A 23,470-nucleotide genomic window follows, 5' to 3' on the forward strand; every position below is an offset into this window, starting at 1 on the left:
TTTTAATCCTCGGTTTTACACCTACTTTTGTAGTAGAATATATTTTTAGAGATGTTAAATAAATAATAAGAATATAATTACTAACTGTACTATAACTTTGGAAGCATGAAAACTAACCTCAAACTTTTTAATATTTCTAATAAAAATTTAATAACACGATAAATCCTATAAAATTGACAAATGTTTAAAAATATTTTTTTATATTATTTATAATTAAAATGATGAGTCAATTTACGGTGATATACGCAATAATCTTTATTTTACAAAAACAGAAATGTCAATAATGATAATGCAATCTTAACCTATAAAGTGAAGAAAAAAAGAAAGTAATGCTGAATGATATAATACATTTTTATAACAGCATCCGCAGCTTGCGCTTATTCTAATGTTGAAACAATTTTAATTACTAATATATATTATTTGTATTATTGTACGGTGTTCTTAATAATTAACGTATTAAGAAAATGGCATAGTTGTTGCATATCAAATGAAATGTCAAGCTATTGACAAACTGAAAATCTTATCTTTTTCGTATCTTTTTTATACGGCGATATACGTAAATTATTTGGCAGTTTAGTATATGACATTCAAACTTCATTTGTATTAAAATAAAAGTGATTAATAATATTTTAAGTAGTTGATATTTATTATATTTATTATATCAATCATTTAAAAAATTATTAATTATTTTAATTTTAATACAAATAAAAATTGAATGTCATATATTAGGCTGTCAAATAATTTACGTATATCGCCTCACTGTCTTTATAGCACAGTTAACCTTCAAACTGGTACATAAATCAAATGTAATCAGATCTCGCCACGTTTTAAAACCAGCCATTTTATATGCAACAAAGGCTAATACCTCATACTGACTAAGACGAAAAGCTTAATTAATTAAAACGATAAAAAACGTGTCACGATAAAATCGTGTTGCTATTACAAATGACTTACGTAATAAATGTAACGAAGTCCGATTCATTTACATAGATCTTACGGCAATCAAACACGATTTATAACAAAAGGTAATATCAACTCTTGTGTGATATTGCATCATCCTTAGATTTGCAATTCAATTAAAAAATAAGTAAAACAGTTTAATAGCACTTCGAATACTATTTGCAATGAAAAATTCAATAATTTTACAGTATTCGTAGTATTATAAATCTAGAATTATAATTCTATTAGCACTTTGTCACGTTTGAGAAGTTTGATGCTGCAGGCATCCAAGATGGCGGCGAAGCAACGCGTTCGACTGTGTTTTAAAAAGTAAAACTATTAAATTCACGGTAGAGTAAAAAAGTAAATGAGTCAATTTTCAGAATTTATATTTTTCATCCAATTTCGACGATTTTGTTTTCAAATGATAATTAAATTTCGAAAAGAATTCTCTTCTTATGAAGAGAAAGTGGAAGAAGGTTCTCAGTTGCGTTTTAACAGCAAAAACAATTGTGTCATAACTAGTTCAACTTGCTTATAATATTAAAAATAATTTTTTAATTACTGCTAAATAACATAAAGTCAGAAAATCAGATTTTCGAAAATCAGAAAATCTTCCAAAATCAGATTTGTCAACTTTATTATTAAATTAACAAAATGTGATTCCTCAGAAAAATCTGAACTCTTCGAAATTTAATTGGCACTTAAAAAAATAATCTGATCAGCCAGCATTCGGTTGCAAACTTCATTTCGCCTGATCTCGAAAGTGCATCAATGTGTTAATTTACAACTTCTTCCAAGGAAGAAATAAAACTCTCTCCGCCATTTTTATCCTAGCACAGAAAATCTATAGCACAAGATCTAATTTCGATTATTGGATGCAGTGAATTTGTGACCAGGCGGATCGCATCTGCAAACACAGCACGATGGAAACAGAAACCAGTCCATGAAGATTCCTTTGCAATCATTATCGGGATCGTAGGCGAGTAATCGGTGCCATTTGTATTTCTGTTCGCAACCGCAATCTCCCGTGCAACGATTTGTTTGAGTTTTCCTAAAAAAAAAACATCGCCATTTTGTTAGCTGACGATCCTGAAACGGGATGGTTGTACATATCGGAAATCGAAGTAACTTACGAGCAAACTTCTTGATGAATGGCTTGCTCGAAGTGCTGCGTATTCACGATGGCGCGAACTTTTCCGGCGCTGTTGCTGGCCCAATATGGCGTCACTATTTCTACTTTAGATTCGCACGCGTCGATTCTGAAACATTATATAACTTTGTTTTTATATTTCCGCGTTTTTTGAAGGTTTTTGTATTTATATTAAATTAAACTTTGCTCCCAGGATTTCTGAATGAGGATTTGAATATGTATATTTTAATCACTTGCAGTAGGATTCTAGTGTGATAGATTACCGCACGATAGATTACTACTCGTTCGATAATTGGATGTTAGCTTATTACGCGGTGGGTTATTTTTTGATTATTAATAGATTACCACGCGATAGATTACTACACGTTCGATAACTAGATGTCAGATTATTGTGTGACAGATTACTATGTATTAGGTTATTAACCGTTAGATTACTACGCGATAGCTTAGTACACGTTCGATAACTAGACGTCAGATTATTATGCGATAGATTACCATGTGTTAGATTATTAACTGTTAGATTACCACGCGATAGATTACTACACGTTCGATAACTAGACATCAGATTATTATGTGATAGATTACCACGTGCCAAAATTAACACGCATTGAAAATTGAAAATGTACAAATCTGCCAATCTATCAATCTACCAATCCATCAATCTACCAATCTACCAATCTACCAATTTACCAATTTACCAATTTACCAATCTATTAATCTACCAATCTACCAATCTACCAATCCATCAATTTACCAATTTACCAATCTACCAATCTACCAATCTACCAATCTACCAATCTACCAATCTACCAATCTACCAATCTACCAATCTACCAATCTACCAATCTACCAATCTACCAATCTACCAATCTACCAATCTACCAATCTACCAATCTACCAATCTACCAATCTACCAATCTACCAATCTACCAATCTACCAATCTACCAATCTACCAATCTACCAATCCACCAATCCATCAACTTACCAATCTACCAATCTACCAATCCATCAATCTACTAATCTACCAATCTACCAATCTACCAATCCACCAATCCACCAATCCACCAATCCACCAATCCACCAATCCACCAATCCACCAATGCACCAATACACCAATCCATCAATCTACCAAGTTTACGTAACGATGATATAAAATATACATACCTGCCACTGTCGTTTCGATTCTTCTCAGAAGACTGTCTAGGATTCCTGGTTCTCCTGACATTACCGAAAAACGACTCTCCATTAGCCTGGATCTCTACATCCAAATCGTCCTGAAATCTAGGTCCACCATCTGGAATGTCATGGTTAGTCGCTTCCCTGGTTTTTCTTCTCTTCAGTGTTCGATGACCGGGTTCCCTACTAGACGATCCGTATCCCGAATTCATCTCGAAATCTCCATACATCCTTTTCATCAGCGCTTTATTCTCGTCGATAAAACGTTCTATCCGCTCTCTGCAACAATTTTATTACGTCTATTTTATTACCTGTCGATCGTCACGTATTCAATCAAAATGTAAGCAACCTTGTAAACTAGAATTTCGAGTCTGATTTACCGATGTCAACCTGCTAGTTGGCGCGTGGAGAGTCTTTAGCATATGACGGGCGTTTAGCACATATCAAAATTTTTATATTAGTACTGAATTATTAGATTTCTGAATTTCTGCAGTTTTATATTCTTGAGATTTTATGTTTTTCGATTTATGACGGCGGATTAGATATTTAAGAAAAATCTGTCGATTAGAGAAGTTTGATGAGAGGTAGCTTTATAGTATGAGTAGGTTATACGGTACTACAGTTTGCTACATCCCCAAATTGCTACGTTGCCAAATTGCTACGTCCCCAAGTTGCTACGTCCCCAAATTGCCACGTCCCCAAATTCCCACATCCCCGAATTTCCACGTCCTCAAATTTCCACATTGCGAAATTTCCACGTCCCCAAATTCCCACATCCCCAAATTTTCACGTCCCTAAATTCCCACATCCCCAAATTGCCACGTCCCCGAATTCCCACATCCCCAAATTCCCACATCCCCAAATTCCCACATCCCCAAATTCCCACATCCCCAAATTTTCACGTCCCCAAATTCCTGCATTCCCAAATTTCCACGTCCCTAAATTCCCACATCCCCAAATTGCCACGTCCCCGAATTCCCACATCCCCAAATTCCCACATCCCCAAATTCCCACATCCCCAAATTCCCACATCCCCAAATTTTCACGTCCCCAAATTCCTGCATTCCCAAATTTCCACGTCTCCAAATTCCCACATCCCCAAATTTCCACGTCCCCAAATTCCCACATCCCCAAATTGCCACGTCCCCGAATTCCCACATTCCCAAATTTCCACGTCCCCAAATTCCCACATCCCCAAATTCCCATATCCCCAAATTCCCACATTTCCAAATTCCCACATTCCCAAATTCCCACATCTCCAAATTTCCACGTCCCCAAATTCCCATATCCCCAAATTCCTACATTTCTAAATTCTCACATTCCCAAATTCCCACAACCCCAAATGCCTACATTCCCAAATTCTCACATCCCCAAATTGTTACATCCCCAAATTGCTACATTCCTGAATTCATACATCCCCAAATTCCTACATCCCTAAATTCCCATATCCCCAAATCGCTATATCCTCAAATTCTCACAACCCCCAGTTTCCACATCCCCAAAGAGCTACGTCCTTAAATACATTCCCAAATAGCTACATACCCAAATACATCCCCAAACCTACGTCCCCAAATACATCTCCAAACCTACGTCCGTACGATACCATCCTACATCCTCAAGTTACTACCATAATTGCCTCTCACGCGCCAACTTATGGGTTGACACCCGTACATCGAAGCGACTGGCTCCTGAATTTTACGGAGGCTGATAAAGGTTCATATTCTTTTTTCCGTTTCAACAGTAGCCGCATTCGATAAACGAGATGGTTCTTTTTTCTTTTCGAAGGTTATATAAGTCTGCCTGTTTTATCCTTCGATTATCGACGTTTTGCATTTTATCTTATTCAAAGATATTGTTCAACGCTAATTAACTTGTTTTATGCTTCCGAGATAACGAGACATTTTTACTTTATTGTGTAAGCGTTCTCAGAAATATTTTCTTAACCTAAGTTTTTATTAACTTAGAGTCAGGTTGTGTGGCTATTAAAAATAACAGGTTGGATGGTGAATGTATGAAAGGAAAACGGAATATCTTTTCTAGGCTGCGTGTATAATCTTAATTTATGGTATTATGTAATAAATGTTAGATTTGTAATTTTATTGTATGATTTGAATGTGTAATGAAGTATAATAAATAAGTAGTTTGATGAAGCGTTGAAGAATTAAGAAATAAATTTTGAATTAAGAAATTTCAATTATATGAAGAATAAATAAATGTACATTAAATTTTATTCGAATTTGTTTAATGATTTGAAAATAAATTTCAAATTAAAATTAAAAATCTGTTGTTACGAGAAAACTAAATAAATCTAAATTAAATTTTCTTCAAATTTGTTTAATGATTTGAAAAGTTTGAGTGGTGAGAAGAGTGTGAGGTTTATTTGAAACTTGATGTTATGTAGTAGATTATTTACATATGGTAAAAAGCGGACGTTAAATAATAAAAATATGATTAGAGTACTGTTACAATTATTACATTGGGTATGTATTTCCAGCAGTTGGACAGAACAGCTGATGATATTTTTTAATACATGGTACACCACGTACCAAATCACCCCTTAGTTCCACGCCCAGGGCGACTGAAAGGGCAGTCCAAAGTATCTGTAACAGAATTGAGCTTTATTGTTATAGCATGTGTATCAAAATTATGTTTTATGAATTTGCAAATTGATAAATTAAGAAGATTATTAACTTATAAATTTACAAATATGAAAATTATCAAATTTCAAAATTCCTAAATCTCAACATTTCCAATTCCCATATTACAGATCCCAAAATTTTCAAATTCCAAAGTTCCCAAATTTCAAAATTCTCTAATCCCAACATTCTCAATTTCCAAAACTCCAAAATTCTCAAATCTTAAAATTCCCAAATTCCCAAATTTCCAAATTCCCAAATTCCCAAATTCCCAAATTCCCAAATTCTCAGAATTTCCAAATTCCCAAATTCCTAAATTCTCAAATGCCCAAATTCCTAAATTCTCAAATTCCCAAATTCTCAGAATTCCTAAATTCCAAAATTCCCAAATTCCCAAATTCTCAGAATTCCCAAATTCCCAAATTCCCAAATTCCCAAATTCCCAAATTCCCAAATTCCCAAATTCCCAAATTCCCCAAATTCCTAAATTCTCAAATTCCCAAATTCTCAGAATTCCCAAATTCCCAAATTCCCAAATTCCCAAATTCCTAAATTCTCAAATTCCCAAATTCCTAAATTCTCAAATTCCCAAATTCCCAAATTCCCAAATTCCCAAATTCCTAAATTCTCAAATTCCCAAATTCTCAGAATTCCCAAATTCCCAAATTCCCAAATTCCTAAATTCTCAAATTCCCCAAATTCCTAAATTCTCAAATTCCCAAATTCTCAGAATTCCCAAATTCCCAAATTCCCAAATTCCCAAATTCTCAAATTCCCCAAATTCCTAAATTCTCAAATTCCCAAATTCTCAGAATTCCCAAATTCCCAAATTCCCAAATTCCCAAATTCCCAAATTCCCCAAATTCCTAAATTCTCAAATTCCCAAATTCTCAGAATTCCCAAATTCCCAAATTCCCAAATTCCCAAATTCCCAAATTCCCAAATTCCTAAATTCTCAAATTCCCAAATTCCTAAATTCTCAAACTCCCAAATTCCCAAATTCCCAAATTCCTAAATTCCCAAATTCCCCAAATTCCTAAATTCTCAAATTCCCAAATTCTCAGAATTCCCAAATTCCCAAATTCCTAAATTCTCAAATTCCCAAATTCCCAAATTCCCAAATTCCCAAATTCCCAAATTCCCAAATTCCCCAAATTCTCAGAATCCCCAAAAATCCTAAAATTTACATATCCCTAAATTTCCTAACGTCCCTAAAATTCCTAAAATTCTCAAACAATGAATGTTTTTTCTCCAACGCAGATAGTTCATAAAACAGTAGGTTCATATAACAGTGAGCAATTAGACGAACGCGTGTAATGTATCGATGGAAATAAAATGATACCTTCAGGGTCCATTCATACCTACGCAATAGACGTACGATAAGATGTTAGACTTGCAAGTATTTTGCAAGTATGGTAAACGTGGCCTACGCGTCCTCGTGCTCGATGCCGTTTATGATCTTAATGGCAATAACTGTACAGGGTGTTCCATTTTCGTGTATCTATCATACATACGTAATTTTTGAACGTATACTTCAAGTTACACTATTATATAATACTATTGTATTGTTGTATTATTATATTATTATATTATTGAACTATTGTATTATTTTATTATATTATCAATATATCACTGTATCATTGTATCCAACATCAGTGTTTGAACTTCATCTGTTGGAAATTATATGAATCAGAAAATTATAGTTTGAAATGCTTTTCAAGAGTAAGTTACTTTTAAGGAGTGAAAAATATCTGTTGAAATATGAATATTTGTAGAAATATACGAGTGGATAGATTTAAATGAAACACCCCGTAGAAGACATACTTTAACAACGTGATCGGAACACCTACGAACGACCGCAAGGACGTTTCCATTGAGGAAACAATTATTTTACAGGAAGACGAACGTGACAGCCAACGCGTAAGTTAAAACAAAGTAAATACAGGGTGTCTAAAAAAAGGTACTTTAGTATGTTTAACTCGAGTGTCGTGTCTTCTGTTTTCTTTTGTGCAGTCAGGTATTACTTCATTATGGACTTTAGAGAGAGCTAAGCAATTTGGGAATTTAGGGATTTGTGGATTTGGAGATTTGGCAATTTAGAGGGATGGAAAGTTGGGATGGTGGGAATTTGGGAAAATTGGGGATTTAAGAATTTAGGAATTTGGGAATTTGGGAAAATTGGGGATTTAAGAATTTAGGAATTTGGGAATTTGGGAAAATTGGGGATTTAAGAATTTAGGGATTTGGAAATTTGGGAAAATTGGGGATTTAAGAATTTAGGAATTTGGGAATTTGGGAAAATTGGGGATTTAAGAATTTAGGGATTTGGAAATTTGGGAATTTGGGAATTTGGGAATTTGGAAATTTGAAAATTTGGGAATTTGGAAATTTGAGAATTTGAGAATTTGAGAATTTGAGAATTTGAAAATTTGAGAATTTGAGAATTTGGAAATTTGGGAAGTTGCGAATTTGGAAATTTGGGAAGTTGCGAATTTGTGGATTTGGCAATTCAGCAATTTAGAGATTTAGAAGATTGAGATAATGGTCATTTAGGAAATTTGGGGATCTAGAAATTTAGGGATTTGGAAATTTTGGTATTTGAAAATTGATATATTTAGAAATCTCGAAAATTGCATATTTGAATACCTCTTCGAAAATTGACATATTAAAAAATTGTTCAATTATTATGTAACGACAAATGAAATTACTATGAAGAATGGTCCTAAGCCCATCCCTACTATGGAGGGTTTACAATAATCTCCTTGTGAACGTGTCTCCATTGAAAAGTCAGTAGGCGTCATTCAGTGGCTTGAGTCACTCGAGACGGTTCATATGAACGAGCATGAGCAACACACACGGTGCATTGCCCGCCAGAAATGAATCATGCAGTGTGTCCACGCGAGTCAATTGCAATCTCTCGCGTGAATTGAATGCGAAGATTGCCTTCCATATTATCATTCACACGTATGTTACAACTACTTGTGAAATTCTCAAGCTTCTATATTTCTAATTCCCCAAAATTTTTGAACTTTCAAATTTCCAAAATTTTTAAATCTTTACATTCCCAAATTTTTAAATTCTCAAATCACAGAAATTCAAAATTCTGAGTTCCCAAAGTCTCATATTTTCACATTCACAAATTCTAAAATTCCCAAATTCCAAGATTTCCAAATTCCAAGGTTACTAAATTCAAAGATTTCCAAATTCCAAGATTTCCAAATTCCAAGGTTACTAAATTCAAAGATTTCCAAATTCCAAGATTCCCAAATTCCAAAATTCTCAAATTTCTAAATTCCAAGATTCCCAAATTCCAAAATTCCCAAATTCCAAGATTTCCAAATTCCAAGATTCCCAAATTCCAAGATTCCCAAATTCCAAGATTCCCAAATTCCAAGATTCCCAAATTCCAAGATTCCCAAATTCCAAGATTCCCAAATTCCAAGATTCCCAAATTCCAAGATTCCCAAATTCCAAGGTTTCCAAATTCCAAGATTTCCAAATTCCCAGATTCCCAAATTCCAAGATTTCCAAATTCCAAGATTCCCAAATCCCAAAACTTCCAAATCTCAAAAGTTCCAAATTCCAAAATTCCCAAATTCCAAGATTCCCAAATTCCAAGATTCCCAAATTCCAAGATTCCCAAATTCCAAGATTTCCAAATTCCAAAACTTCCAAATCCCAAAAGTTCCAAATCTCAAAATTCCCAAATTCCAAGACACCCAAATCCCAAAACTTCCATATTCTAAAATTTCCAAATCCCAAAACTCCCACAATCCCCCAAATCCTCCAAAGCCTCCAAATCTCCCAAATCCCCTCAAAACCCCTAAATTCCCCAAATCCCTAAAACTCCAAAAATTCTCAAATCCTAAAATTCCCCAAAACTCCTAAAATCCCAGAAATCCCCAAATTCCCAAAACTTCCACAATCTCACCGCAAATAAACAAACATAACCTCACCAAAACCGCCAAAAAAAATATCTCCATATCAATTACCGCAATCGAGGAAAACCTTTCGCAAACTCTCGAAACGTCCAAGTTCCACAACATGAAAACACTTTACAAACTTGTGGGAAGGTTAACCATATTGTATCCTTGACTTTCTTTTTTTTTACAAGATAGTGGTCACGAAGTGATCATATCGAGGACATCGGCTAGATCGTTTCCGAACTCACGATTCGATCTCCGTTAACGATAAACAAAAAACTCTGACGTTTCGTGAAAAATTTTCGTGTCTGAATCATCGAATCGTTATTTTAATACGAGTACACCGGTCGACCTCAGCGACGATATCGTGTGAGGAATTCTTTTCGTGTATTCGAGAATTCACGATTAATGAACGGATAGAGAGATTTAAGTGGCACACGAGCAAAACATCTGGACAGGTGCAGTGTACGTGCACCCGAACGAACGTTTACTAGATTCTAGGGAAGATATTCGGGGTCATGGGTGCAGCCGGGAAATGTCACGACGATGATATACTGGGTGATCTAATAATCATTTTTCGGAACATTCTTATGGAGATAATTTTTGTAAATTGTATAAGAGATTTTTTGTTGAGGTAATTTCTTCTTTTGGATGATTGTAATTTTTCGAGATTTGAGGTTTCTGAAGTTTGGAAGATTGTAGGTACTGATAATGTTTTAGATGATAAATATTTAAGTTGAGTTATTTAAATTTGGATTTTTAATCTGATATAATATTTTAGTCTAATATTTTAATCTAATATTAAATCTAGTATTTCAGTTTAATATTTTAATCTAATATTAAATCTAGTATTTCAGTTTAATATTTCGATCTAATATTATTAACCTAATATGAACAATTTAAATACATATAAACTAGATATTTTCATGTCTTCAAATTGTCAAATTTTTCAAGAATAAAATAATGAATTCATTTTCTATTACTTTTGTTCTTTTTTTTAAGTTGTTATTAATCTTTGTAAATAATACGAAATACAAGTTTTGAATAAAGTTGAATTACATGAGCAATATTTTTGTATTAATTTGGAAAGATATTAAATATTTAATTGTTTAATATTGAAGGATGTTTAAAGTAGTTGTAGAAGGTTGTCGAGTGGTGGATTCTTGAACTAATAGCGAGTTTAAATCCTCTCATAATCAATAACTTCTCTCTGTTTCTCTTTTAATAATTTTCTTGTAATATTTCTTTTGTATAGGTATATTTATACACCTTTTTATATCTCTTCGTTTTTTAATATTATTTTGTTAATGCAACTACGTTATATTATTTAGAGTGCTTCACAAGCATAAAGATTGAAATACATAAACTTAAAACTGATAAAAATTGTTAAAGTTAATAAATACACCCCTAAATTCCATCCCTGTCTTTGAACAATCGGATTTCATTTTAAGATCGCAATTGTCTTATAGAAGTGTTGAATGTTCCTCAATGTGAACGAGATTGCAATGTCGCAACGTCTGCTTAAACTTGACGAAATCTGTTTATGTATTCTCTATATGTAATTTGGGCGTGTACATATATATCTATAATATTAATATACTTTCTATTCATAACAAATTCATTTATCTCGACAATTCACAAGTTACACTATTCTTGCGATCATTGTTGCTTTAAAAAAATTATTAACCTCTTATAATACTGTGACGCATGCGTGACGCACATAACCTTCAAAATATATTTCATATTTTTAAATATGATGAGTGTACCTTTTCTCACTATGATTAAATTTCGAGTTCAATTTTAAATATAACACAAACCGGTCATTTGACTTGTTTAGAATGTTACATTATTTGAAGAATGTTAAATTATAAAATTTATAAAAGTATTGTTAATTTTGCGGAAGTTTGTGTAGCTTCTAATCAAAAGAAGTTAATGTGTATATTAATTTATATTGTATCGTTTATTCATTTATTTTTCTATTTTATCTTGCACTCTTCATCTTGCACTATTTTAATGAATATAATTCGTGACGCATTCATACTGCAACTATGATTAATTTTACTACAATTTTCAATCCATTTCAATTTGAAGTTTGAGTCCAATAATATGCACAGTCAACGATTGCACAATACCAGATTGTCATAACATTTCAACTTTCTTCATCTGTTTTAACATTGTAGCTCCAACTGACATGCTTGACAAATGAATCATAGTGCAAGGGGTTAATTTTAATTTCAAATTAAGTGTGCCTTATACGTCGGTATGTATAGTTTAATATCAATCCATCATATTCAAAATATTCCTAACATTTCAACACTCTTGTCTTAACAATAATAAATTAACGTTACAATAATTGATTATCATACAAGTTAATATAAATCATAAATTAAGGGATTAAAATAAATAATATACAGTTGATGACTTACCGGAATTTGTACGAAGCTACCGTTATTTAACTGAGGATAAGAGTATAATGGCACTACCGGAACCGAACCATTCTTCACAAAAATTGGTCCTTGAATGGGTGTGACATGGGCGTCCCTTGGTATGTCAGGTTCCTCGTCGTAATAATCATCGAAGTCATCGTCATAATCTAAAATAGCGTGCACCGACGTTTTTGTCCCTGGGCCGTTTCCTCCGTTGACTCTCGTATACCTTTGTTAAAATAAAAATTTCATTTTGCAAAATTAAAATAAGCTACTTCGTAAATCACGTTATAATAATATAACTTCGTAAGCAACTTCAAAAATGAAAATAAAAAAATACAACTCTGTAAATCAACCTTGTAGATCAATATAAAATAATACAAAGTTACAGATCAACTTCAGAGGCCAATAAAAAATAATTGAACTTAATCAATCAATCTCATAAATCAAAGTAAAATAGTACAACCTTGTAGATCAATTTTATAAATCAAAATGAAGTAATACAACTTTATAGATCAACCTTCTAGATCAATATAAAATAATACAACTTTAAAGATCAACTTCAGAGGCAAATAAAAAATAATTGAACTTTGTAGATCATCTTCAGAGATCAAAGTAAAGTAGTGCAACTTTGTAAAATGATGTTATGAATCAAAATAAAGTAATACAACTTTGTAGATCAACTTCAGAGACCAAAGTAAAATACTGAACCTTTGTAAATCAATTTAATGGATCAAAATAAAATAATACAATTTTGTAAATCAACTACAGAGACCAAAATAAAATAATGGAACTTTGTAAATCGATTAAATTGATCAAAATAAAATAATAGAACTTTGTAGATCAATTTTAAAGATAAAAATAAAGCAACGTTGCATTGTTTACATCTTACAGTACTCTACTCCGCTATAAACCTTAAAATGGCGGTCACCGCGCATTGTCACGCTACCATCGACCGCGTCAAAGCAAAGTCGCTATGTTAATTAACCCATTACGTAATAACGAAATGATAAACGACGCGTAAACACAGGAGCGGCGAAAGAAACGGTAAAAGGTAAAAAATGTCCGTAGTAATTCTTGTTTAATGGTAATAAAAAAAGCATCGAGAGTGATGTACCTCTCTTCGGACGTTAAATACGGTTCTCTCATAATAATTATTGATCGTTCGGCTAAAAAGAGAGGAAAAAAAAGAGGTGGTATTCCGTACACGGTCGATAGCACGTTAATAATACACGTTTGGAAAAGTATGCGACGAAAGAAGCGGTATTGTGCCGGATCGATGACATAATTGTCCATTCATAGGTATGAGAATTCGCGGATAAATACGTCAGATGCTCGTCAGGAGTTCATTAGGAATGCGTGGCACGTAACGAGAAAACCGTACAGCTGATCGTTACATAAATAATTGTGAGCGCAATTAACGTTACCGGACGAACTGCTTTCGCCGTTTCTTTAAAACGATAACATCGCGTTGCCGGGTTAAATAACTTACTACGCTAATTAGTTGACGTGAAAACGACCGACGTTCGTAATGCGTAACATAATAAATTCAAGAAACTCTGCGTGTTCGTTATCGGTGTAGCGCGTGACGGCCGTAACCTTTCATTTCATTCGAATTAAAGCAAAATTACTGTCTACGCTAGTTACGCTGATTTACATGTTCATTGCCGGCGCTGGTTAGTGATAACTGCTAGTAATCGAAGTTGAGAAATAAGGACGAGATTTTTTGCTGTATTTCTTCGTGGATGACTTGGACGGAAAGTCAGCAATTTGGGTTGTTGAATCTGGGACGGCCAGTGTCACTACTGATTCTGTTGTGTTAATTATTTTCATTTTTTTTACTACATTTTCATTATTATAGTATTATTCATCTATGCTATTACTGTATTATATTTTGATTGCTATACTATTACTACTATTATCCCTTTGCACTCGAAAGTAATTTGTTTGCAAACAGCAACTTTAAAACTTAGTTGAAAAGTTAAATGATTTCTTTCGAGGTTATTATTTCTCTACTAATAATTTCCGGTATTCTTTGTTTCACTATGTTTATACATCACACGTATTATAGAATCAGTTAAAAAATGCTTATTTCAAATTATTGTATTAAATAAAATGGAGACTGAGAGTCACCTCTCGAGCGCAAAGGGTTATTACTATACTATTGCTACTATTATTACTATACTATATTATTACTTATAGTATACTGTTATTATACTACTAACAGTAAAATTCCCAAAATTCCCAAATTCATATAGTTCCACTATCGAACCCAAAAACAACTAACCATCTAAAAAAACAAAATGCTCTCACATTCCCAGAAAAAATTCCCAAAATCAACAGTACATGACCCTCACATACATCAAACTCCACAAAACTCCACAAAACTCCCTCCAAAACTGGCAAAATAAACTCCGTAAACAAAACCGTAAACTCCGTAAACAAAAGTAATAAAATTACCCATTCGGTCTCTCAGGATAAGTCTCCTGTTCCGGCATCCTGGACGTCCTCGAACTATCCTGGCCATTTTCCTGACTCTGCGGAGGTCTCATCTGTTGTTGTTGTTGTCTCGGTTGTGTTCTCCTGAAGTCCTGATTGTAATTCGCATACCGCGTATCTTGAGTGGAGGAGAAAGAGGACTGTTCAACAAAAGTGCTGGAACTCGCTTGTCGATTCAACGCTGTCCGTTGTCTGTGTTGTTGTTGTTTCTGTTGATAAGCGGCCGGCGGTATGTAAGGCTCATTTTGAAAGGACTCCTGTCCATTAAAATTCGGAGCAGGCGCAACCGGAAGCACGGCGTTCAAACGAAGGTTGTTCACTGCCGGTTGTCCTCCGTTTTGTCCACCGTAGAAGAATGGCGTAGGCGTTGCCGACTGATACGGCAAGGTGAAGTTGACCAGCGACATTTCTACCGTTTTTTTTTTCTACGGTAGAATACAAAGGAAAAAAGATCAACTTTTTTAAGGAGCCTAACCTTCGTGCAGTTCAATGACTTGATCCTTTCGTAATGTGTAGCGAGGACGGAGAAAGGAATGAGTGACATTTTTTGGTGGGTAGCTTTTGTTTGACATTTTGAGATTTTGTGGGCGAATTTGAATTAGGTGAATTTTTTATATGGAAGAAAAGCTGAAGTTTTGGAGGTTTGGATAAATTTTTGATTGGGTTAGTTTGGGATCTAAGACCTGAGTTGGAAATTTGGAATTTAGATTTCGAAGTTCATATGTGTTTTTGCGTATTTGAGGCAGATTTTATGTAAAAACAGAAAATACTCTTCTAAAATTGCACAGAATGTCATGAATTCTGTATATTGAAATGTATATAATTTTGACTTACCGTAAAGCTGGTTCTCTGAAAATTTTCCAAAACCCGTTCCTCGAGTTTAAATCAAAACGCGAAATTCTCAGCTTGGACTGTGATTTTGATCGTGCAGAAAATCACCTCTTATCACCATAAACATCATGATTAAATAATACAAATCGGGTGCTATCGTTCGAAGTACCACTGAGTGAATTAATTTAACAAACTCGAATTTCACAATAATTGATTGTTTATATTGAAAAATGTACACACTGTAAAATATAGTCTTTCAAATCTGTTTGAATTTCACTGAAACATCCGGAATTCGTTTCCGTCTTCCGAAGTGAGTCAACATGATGTTTTGAGTATTTTTTTAATTTAAACTTGCTTCGATGTTTTAATCCACGGAGATAATTTTAAATAAAAAGAATTTCTTTGTTTTATTTCTTCAGTGTTGTTGTCGTTGCACGGAGAATCTGAAATGATAAAGAAAATGTCGTTGAAACATAACCTATAAGGTGGAGACGATATTATTTTGGTCTGTTTTTATTAAAATTGTTTTTACTAGTTTGAAAAGTTTCATTGTTGAGAATAAAAGTACAATGATATTGTAATTAATACAATTGCAATTTTTGTTGATAGATTTTATACTGAGTTATACTAAAAATAATGCTAGCTTAATAATAGCTTAAGTCTCCATTTTGTTATTCTATATTAAAAAAGTCACTGCAAAGTTTGAGCTAAAAAATTGAAGTCCCAAAGTAATCTAAAAGTTTACAAAATAAATTTGAAAATATAATTTTTTAGCAATTTTTCTATTTATTTAAAACTATTTATCACTAGTTATCTTCTATATTTGTATTCTATCTTAACTTATAGGTATTGAACTTATAATTTAAATATACTTTCATGCATTTAATTCAAGTCCCACAGTTTTCTTCTGCCAAATCATTTTTATTACACGATGGATATTCTTCGAGGTGTCGTTGTACTGCTTGTAATAAATATAGCAACTGATCCTCGTTTTTAGTTAAACATTTATTAAATTCTTCTGTCGATGCTACTCCTCGCTCTGCCGTATCATTAACAACTTGCAAACTTTTCAATTTTTGACAATTATAACTTTTGTTTAAAATCCATGAATGAGGATGTGCGTCGAGGAAATCGTGTGGTAATTCGATCTGTTCGAATGAAGTTATGGATTTTTTGTCACGAAGTCATTAAGATCTTTTGTAGACAATGAACGAATATTTGGCAGCGATATCGAAACTTTGAACGATCATCAAATAAGTTAGGTATTTTCAAACACTATTCCTAACCTTACTCATTTATCGATTTCTCAACTATGTAAACATGGTTAAATCAGCTGATCGACATGGCTGAGATGCTTAATAACATCTAATTTTGAGTAACTTTATCGTAATATCTGTAATCTTAAATTGAAGTTAAAAGTCGATATGATAATCAATACCGATAGAAAATTGTTCTGAGCGATCTCAGATTTAAATGTTTGAGCTGAAATTTTGAGAAGACTTTTTGTATGCCATAGACTAATTTTTAGAGGGTGAAAGCAGAGAAAAAAGAAGAAAATTTCTGTTGAGCCACCCTAGTAAATTTACTATTATAGTAAATAAGCTAGTAATAATAGCAAAGAAACGTATCGATAATAATTTCATTAAATTCTTCATATTTCATAAAAATAACAACGTCAAAGAAGAATTGTGCAAATAAAAGCTTACGCAAACGTGTGATCTATTTACACAATGAACTTGTGCGTTGTACATTTTAAGTACTTGCCGAAATACTATGTGTTTAATGTATGCAATGTCTATGTCGTAACGGGCAATTACGTTTGGCGAGCAAGACCATGGCATTTTAAAGCCCCTACTCTCTAAGTCGGAGACACGGTGTATGTGGGTGTTCCACGGGATTGTTCAATACGTTTACTGTCACGGTGGAAATAGTTATGTGTTATACGGCACATGAATACGTTAATTATTAATACTTTGACAGCTGTATATTCGAACAATGGTAAAAGTCCAATTTTACATTCAGACATTCTGAATGTCTCAAGAAATTCTGATATGTTGAATATTTGAATATTAGTTAAATTCGCATGTTGCAATTATTTTAACAACAATAAAATTTGATTATTTTACATATTTAAATGTTACTTAAATTTTTAATACTTGAATAAAAGGCAAATTTGAGTACATTGAATATTTGAGTTTTGGTAGAATTTGGATTTAATATTCAAATGTTAGTAAAATACTCAGTAATGTAATTAGTAATGTAAAGTAGTAATGAAATTCGAATCTCACTAGAATTACGATATCTTGAATATTTAAATACTGTAGAACGAATGATACGAGTAGAACTCAAGGCTGTTCAAATAGAATTCAAATGCTGATAGAATATTGATATAACTAGATTTCTAAATATCTGGATCCTTGAACTTTTTAGTTCTAACATCGTATGTCTCTTGATCTATAAATTGTAACGTCTTTAAATTTCAAGGTTGACCTTTCGGCAAATTCTCACGTTTTCAAATTATTAGATCCCCAAATCCCAAGATTCCAATGTTCCAAACTTGAAAAACTACAAAATTTACAAATATGTTTCTCCAGGTTCTCACGTCTCCGAATCCCTAAATTCTTGAATTCCAGAGAACCCAAATACCTGCATTCTCAAATTCCTAAATCACCGAATTCCTAGACCTCCAAATCCCCAAATCCACTAATTCCCATATCCTCTTTCACGTCCCCAAATTGCCACGTCTCCAAATTCCCACGTTCTCAAATTTCCACGTTCCCAAATTACCACGTTCCCAAATTCCCACATCCCCAAATTTCCACGTCCCCAAATTCCCACATCCACAAATTTCCACGTCCCCAAATTACCACGTCCCCAAATTCTCACATTTCCAAATTTCCACGTCCCCAAATTCCCACATCCCCAACTTGCTATATCCCCAAATTCCTACAATCCCAAATTTCCACATCCCCGAATTCCCATCTCCCCAAATTGCCACGTCCCCAAATTTCCACGTTTCCAACTTGCTATATCCCCAAATTCCTACAATCTCAAATTTCCACATTCCCGAATTCCCATCTCCCCAAATTGCCACGTCCCCAAATTTCCACGTTCCCAAATTTCCACGACCCCAAATTCTCATCTCCCCAAATTCTCATCTTCCCAAATTTCCACGTTCCCAAATTGCTATATCCCCAAATTCCTACATTCCCTAATTTCCACATCTGCAAATTCCCATTTCCCCAAATTACCACATCCCCAAATCATTGTATCCCCAAATCCCCAAATCCCCAAATTTCTCTTCTCCCAAAATCTTCCCCCATAAATCTAAACTCATCACAAGTCTTCAAATCTCCAAAGATCTCCAAAAATTGCCAAATAAGCAATCATTCATTATTCCCACGCATTCTCTAGTAAACCACCGAACCTTCTTTCCACCTAACTCTTCAATCACCAAAATTATGCACGCATATAAAAGCTTTTAAAAAGAAAGTAACGATGACTTTCATCAAACAAAATTGCTACACAGAAACTAGTTAGTGTATGAATGATTCATGCACGTGGAACGATTCGCATTATATCTAACAGATTACCGAAACACTACACGTGAATCACCAAAACCGAACAAGTTTTGGGTGTTCGTCACTTTCGCTCATCGGATTACTTTCTTCGGAATTGAATATGCATATACATGCTTTCACCGAAAATATAGTGGCTGTATCCTTCGTCTCTTAACTTGAATAGTTCCGTGATCGATTTCTTGTATGAAAATTATGAACTTGCTTTAGGTGTTCATTGATATCGCGTCGAGCAAAGTTTCGTTACTGGGTAATTAATCAAAGACTTACAAGTACGCGTGCTATTGATCAACTATAATTTTACGGTGGCTGTAAGAAAAGTTTTTTTTGTGGTGAATGAAAAGTTTTTTGTATAGGAGGTCTAAATTGAAAAATATGAAAATAATTTTAAGGTGATTATAATAATTGATCATTTTAATGTGATATTAAAAATTGATGAAATATTGTAATTGGAGATGTAGTTATAATTTTCAATGTTTATTATAGTATGTTTGTAATAATATTTATAATTATAATTTTCAATGTTTATGATAGTATGTTCATAATAATATTTGCAATAATAATTTGCAATAGTTATAATAGTATATTTGTAATAATATTTTTAATAATAATTTTCATTATTTATAATAGTATGTTCATAATAATATTTGCAATAATAATTTGCAATTTTTATAATATATTTATAATAATATTTCTAATGATAATTTTCAATATTTATAATAGTATGTTCATAATAATATTTGCAATAATAATTTGCAATTTTTATAATAGTATATTTGTAATAATATTTTTAATAATAATTTTCAATATTTATAATAGTATGTTCATAATAATATTTACAATAATAATTTGCAATATTTATAATAGAATATTTATAATAATATTTTCAATAATAATTTGCAATATTTATAATAGTACAATTTATTTAGTAACTTGATAGTGACATTATTACTAGATAATTTAATAATTTATTTAGTAATATTATAACAATATGCTAACAACGTGAGAAGTATGTTATTGGTATTATAACAACAAATTAATTTTTCATCAGATTCAATGAAAAATGTGACTTGAATTATTAAATATTATATCAGCTAAATAATTAATACTAACTATATTAATTTATGTTGCAAATTTTATAGAAAGATTTTATTACAATTCATAACAAAATTATTGTGTATTTACTTAAAAAATTATGTACTTCATAAGAAATCTAGCTTTAACTATAGATATCCTGTGTAACACCATTTGCAACTATATTTTGAAGTTCTCATAATTTATACAATTTATGTCTAGCTATAATTCACATCAATGAACAAAATACTAAAAACAAAGTATATAAAAACGTGAAACAGATAGAAACAAATACAGTAAAAAATAAATAATAATACAGTTAAAAGAAATGAAACGAAAAGTATCAAAGTCATTATTACATGACACTGGCCGTCAAAGTGTTAATATAACCTAAGTCTTTACAACGATAGCGTATAATTATGACGCGATCGCAGTTATAATAGTTTGCTCGAAGCGAAATACTTTTGAAAATGTTACTGAACCTGAAATATTCCACGACACAAACGTTCTTCACTTCAGTAATTAGATGTTACATTATCTTCGTCAACTTCGCGCTTAAATATGTAAACCATCAAGTTTCAGTAATCATTTCATACACGAGAAAATTCCATTATCCTTTATATAGTACACTGTGTTTATTTATACGTTGAAGGCCGTGAATCGGTGACCGAAATCATTCATGATATATTTTCTTCAGCGAGAAATCGATTTCTCAATTTTCCAGTAGAAATAATTTTCTTTAGAAAATTTTTAGGAAATTAAAAAAAATTTTATTTAGGAAATTTTTGAACGTTCGAATTTTTAGATTTTAAATTTGTTCAGATTCTCTAACCTTTTAATTTGTTCTATTCTCAAATTGAAGGATGTTTAAAATTTTATTCTTTTCCCATCTTTCGAAGGTCGTGTATTTTCCCAGTAATATCACCAAAGCCATTAATATTAATATTATTTTTTGTTTCGAAAAGTAACTGCAAAATTGATATACATGTATGAACATACATTGATCCTATCAATTTTAATTCAAAACATTGCAAACGCAGTTAAAGTAAAATATTAAAAAGGAAACCAAAGTGTCGAAAACTTACCTGATTCATGAAGATTCCCGCAGGGCCCGACAGATTTAGCGGAAGCACACGTATCGAATCAAAAATCTCTTCTGTCGCTTTCACTTTTCAGCAGCCCGACGATTTTCGAACGGTGAAAAAAGTAGAAACTGAAAATGTACAACGGTAGTAACGGAAAACTATTCAACTGGACTCGATCTATCGGAGACAATTGAATAAAAGTAGAAGAAGAAGAAGAAGAGTAAGAATCCGTGGAAAACACGTGCTTGCTCGTGCACGTAAAAGACACGAGCAGCAAAGAAGCGTACGAAACGCTACGTTGGCGAGCGACAACTGAAAGAGAAGCGTTTTAACTGGCTATACAAAATGGGGGTAAAAGAGAGGTGTTCGTCGATCATGAAGAGTAGTGTGGCCTACGGATTCTCTCTCTCTTTCACTTTCGATCTTTGATGTCCCTCTCTTTTGTATCTCTGTTTCTTACGTACGTTCGATTCTGATTATTGCTTCATCGTCCTGTCTTGGATGATCGTTTAATAGAGCATCTGCTTCGTTTGCTTTTATGGAGGAAGTGCATTTCAATTGACTTCTTTAAAACTAAGCTGATGTAAGAATGAAGAATAGTTTTCGTTAGCAACATGTACGAAGTAGCATTTTAGGTAGCGACTGCAGCATATTTCAAGACTAGTCTAAGAATAAATTATAGCAAAAAACAGGAGCAAGATAATATCACGAAAGTAATGAAGTTTGATATTTCGAGCGCTCGGTAATAATGAAAAATGATAGGTATCGAAACCTTGGTCATCTTGGAAAATGACACCAAGTAACCATTTTGTTATGGTGCATTTGGAATGGTGGTACTGCAATTTATCTTCGCTCCATAAAATTGGGACGAGTGGATAATAAAATTATTTTCTATCGTGGTCTAATCAGGCACAATCACGGCACAGGAACAAACATCTTAGGTAAATATCGATTCCGAGTGGTAAAATTGAGTTGCAGTAGTCACAGGTGTAGCTTCCGCAGTGATAATCGGCACATTCGGTGTAGCCACATTTCACGTACGAAACACTGCGTTCGCTCTTCTCTTCTTACGACGTTAGCTGTTATCCGTGAAACGAAAGCATCGGCACGCTTAGGAATATTCGAAATTACATGAATCTTCGGTATTCCGAATTAGCAACGCGGCATTGAAACCTAAAATTTCCTGTCACGCTTTGTATTCTCGACGCGGTTGCAAAATTGTCACGAAACTGTAGAATTAATATGCGGATGAGTAGATTCAGTGATTCACTCTAAAGCGTTGACGTGTTTTAATTGCGATCGCAACGATTGGATAATTGTGGAGACTCCTGTAAATTGACATTTTACTCCCTGTAGGTGAAGTCGAAAATGTCAAATTTACGGTTGGTTCACAAATTTCAGTGATTAATTGGAGTCATTGATTAAATGGGATTTGATAATTTAGGGATTTGGAGAGTAGGAGTTTTGGTCATTTGGAAATTTAGATATTTAGAGATTTGGAGATTTGGGGATTTGGGGATTTGGGGATTTGGGGATTTGAGGATTTGGGGATTTGGGGATTTGGGGATTTGGGGATTTGGGAATTTGGGGATTTGAGAATTTGGGGATTTGGTGATTTGGGAATTTGGGAACTTGAGGATTTGGGGATTTGGGGATTTGGGGATTTGGGGATTTGGGGATTTGGGGATTTGGGGATTTGGGGATTTGATGATTTGGGAATTTGGGGACTTGAGGATTTGGGGATTTGGGGATTTGAGGATTTGAGGATTTGGGGATTTGGGGATTTGGGGATTTGAGAATTTGGGGATTTGGGGATTTGATGATTTGGGAATTTGGGGACTTGAGGATTTGGGGATTTGGGGATTTAGGGATTTGAGGATTTGGAGATTTAGGGATTTAGGGATTTAGAGTTTTGGACATTTGGAAATTTGGAGATTTAGAGTCTTAGATATTTAGAGTTGGAAATTTGAAAGTTTGAAGATTTGGAAATTTAAAAATTTCGAGATTTCGATATTTGGAAATTTCAGAATTTAGAAATTTGTTGATCTGAATATTCAGAACATTTAGAAATTAGGAAATTGGGAACTTTTGGAGTTTGAAAGTTCAGAAATTTTCAAATTGAGAATTTTACAAATTTACAAATTTACAA

At 33.1% G+C, this 23,470-nt stretch overlaps 1 protein-coding gene across 1 annotated transcript; it reads right to left on the reverse strand.

Moving 5' to 3' along the window:
- Positions 1–230: 230 nt before the first annotated feature.
- Positions 231–21,647, reverse strand: spz3 (Spaetzle domain-containing protein 3). The gene is made up of 8 exons (XM_003701033.3): positions 21,322–21,647; positions 15,588–16,027; positions 14,715–15,178; positions 12,255–12,483; positions 5,745–5,869; positions 3,258–3,548; positions 2,076–2,201; positions 231–1,993 (listed from the first exon to the last, which is right to left on the reverse strand). The coding sequence occupies exons 3-8, from the start codon at positions 15,158–15,160 to the stop codon at positions 1,801–1,803; spliced, it is 1,410 nt and encodes a 469-aa protein (XP_003701081.1). The 5' UTR covers positions 15,161–15,178; positions 15,588–16,027; positions 21,322–21,647; the 3' UTR covers positions 231–1,800.
- Positions 21,648–23,470: the final 1,823 nt, after the last annotated feature.

This window comes from Megachile rotundata, chromosome 2 (genome assembly GCF_050947335.1).
Source record: "Megachile rotundata isolate GNS110a chromosome 2, iyMegRotu1, whole genome shotgun sequence".
Taxonomy (NCBI): domain Eukaryota; kingdom Metazoa; phylum Arthropoda; class Insecta; order Hymenoptera; family Megachilidae; genus Megachile; species Megachile rotundata.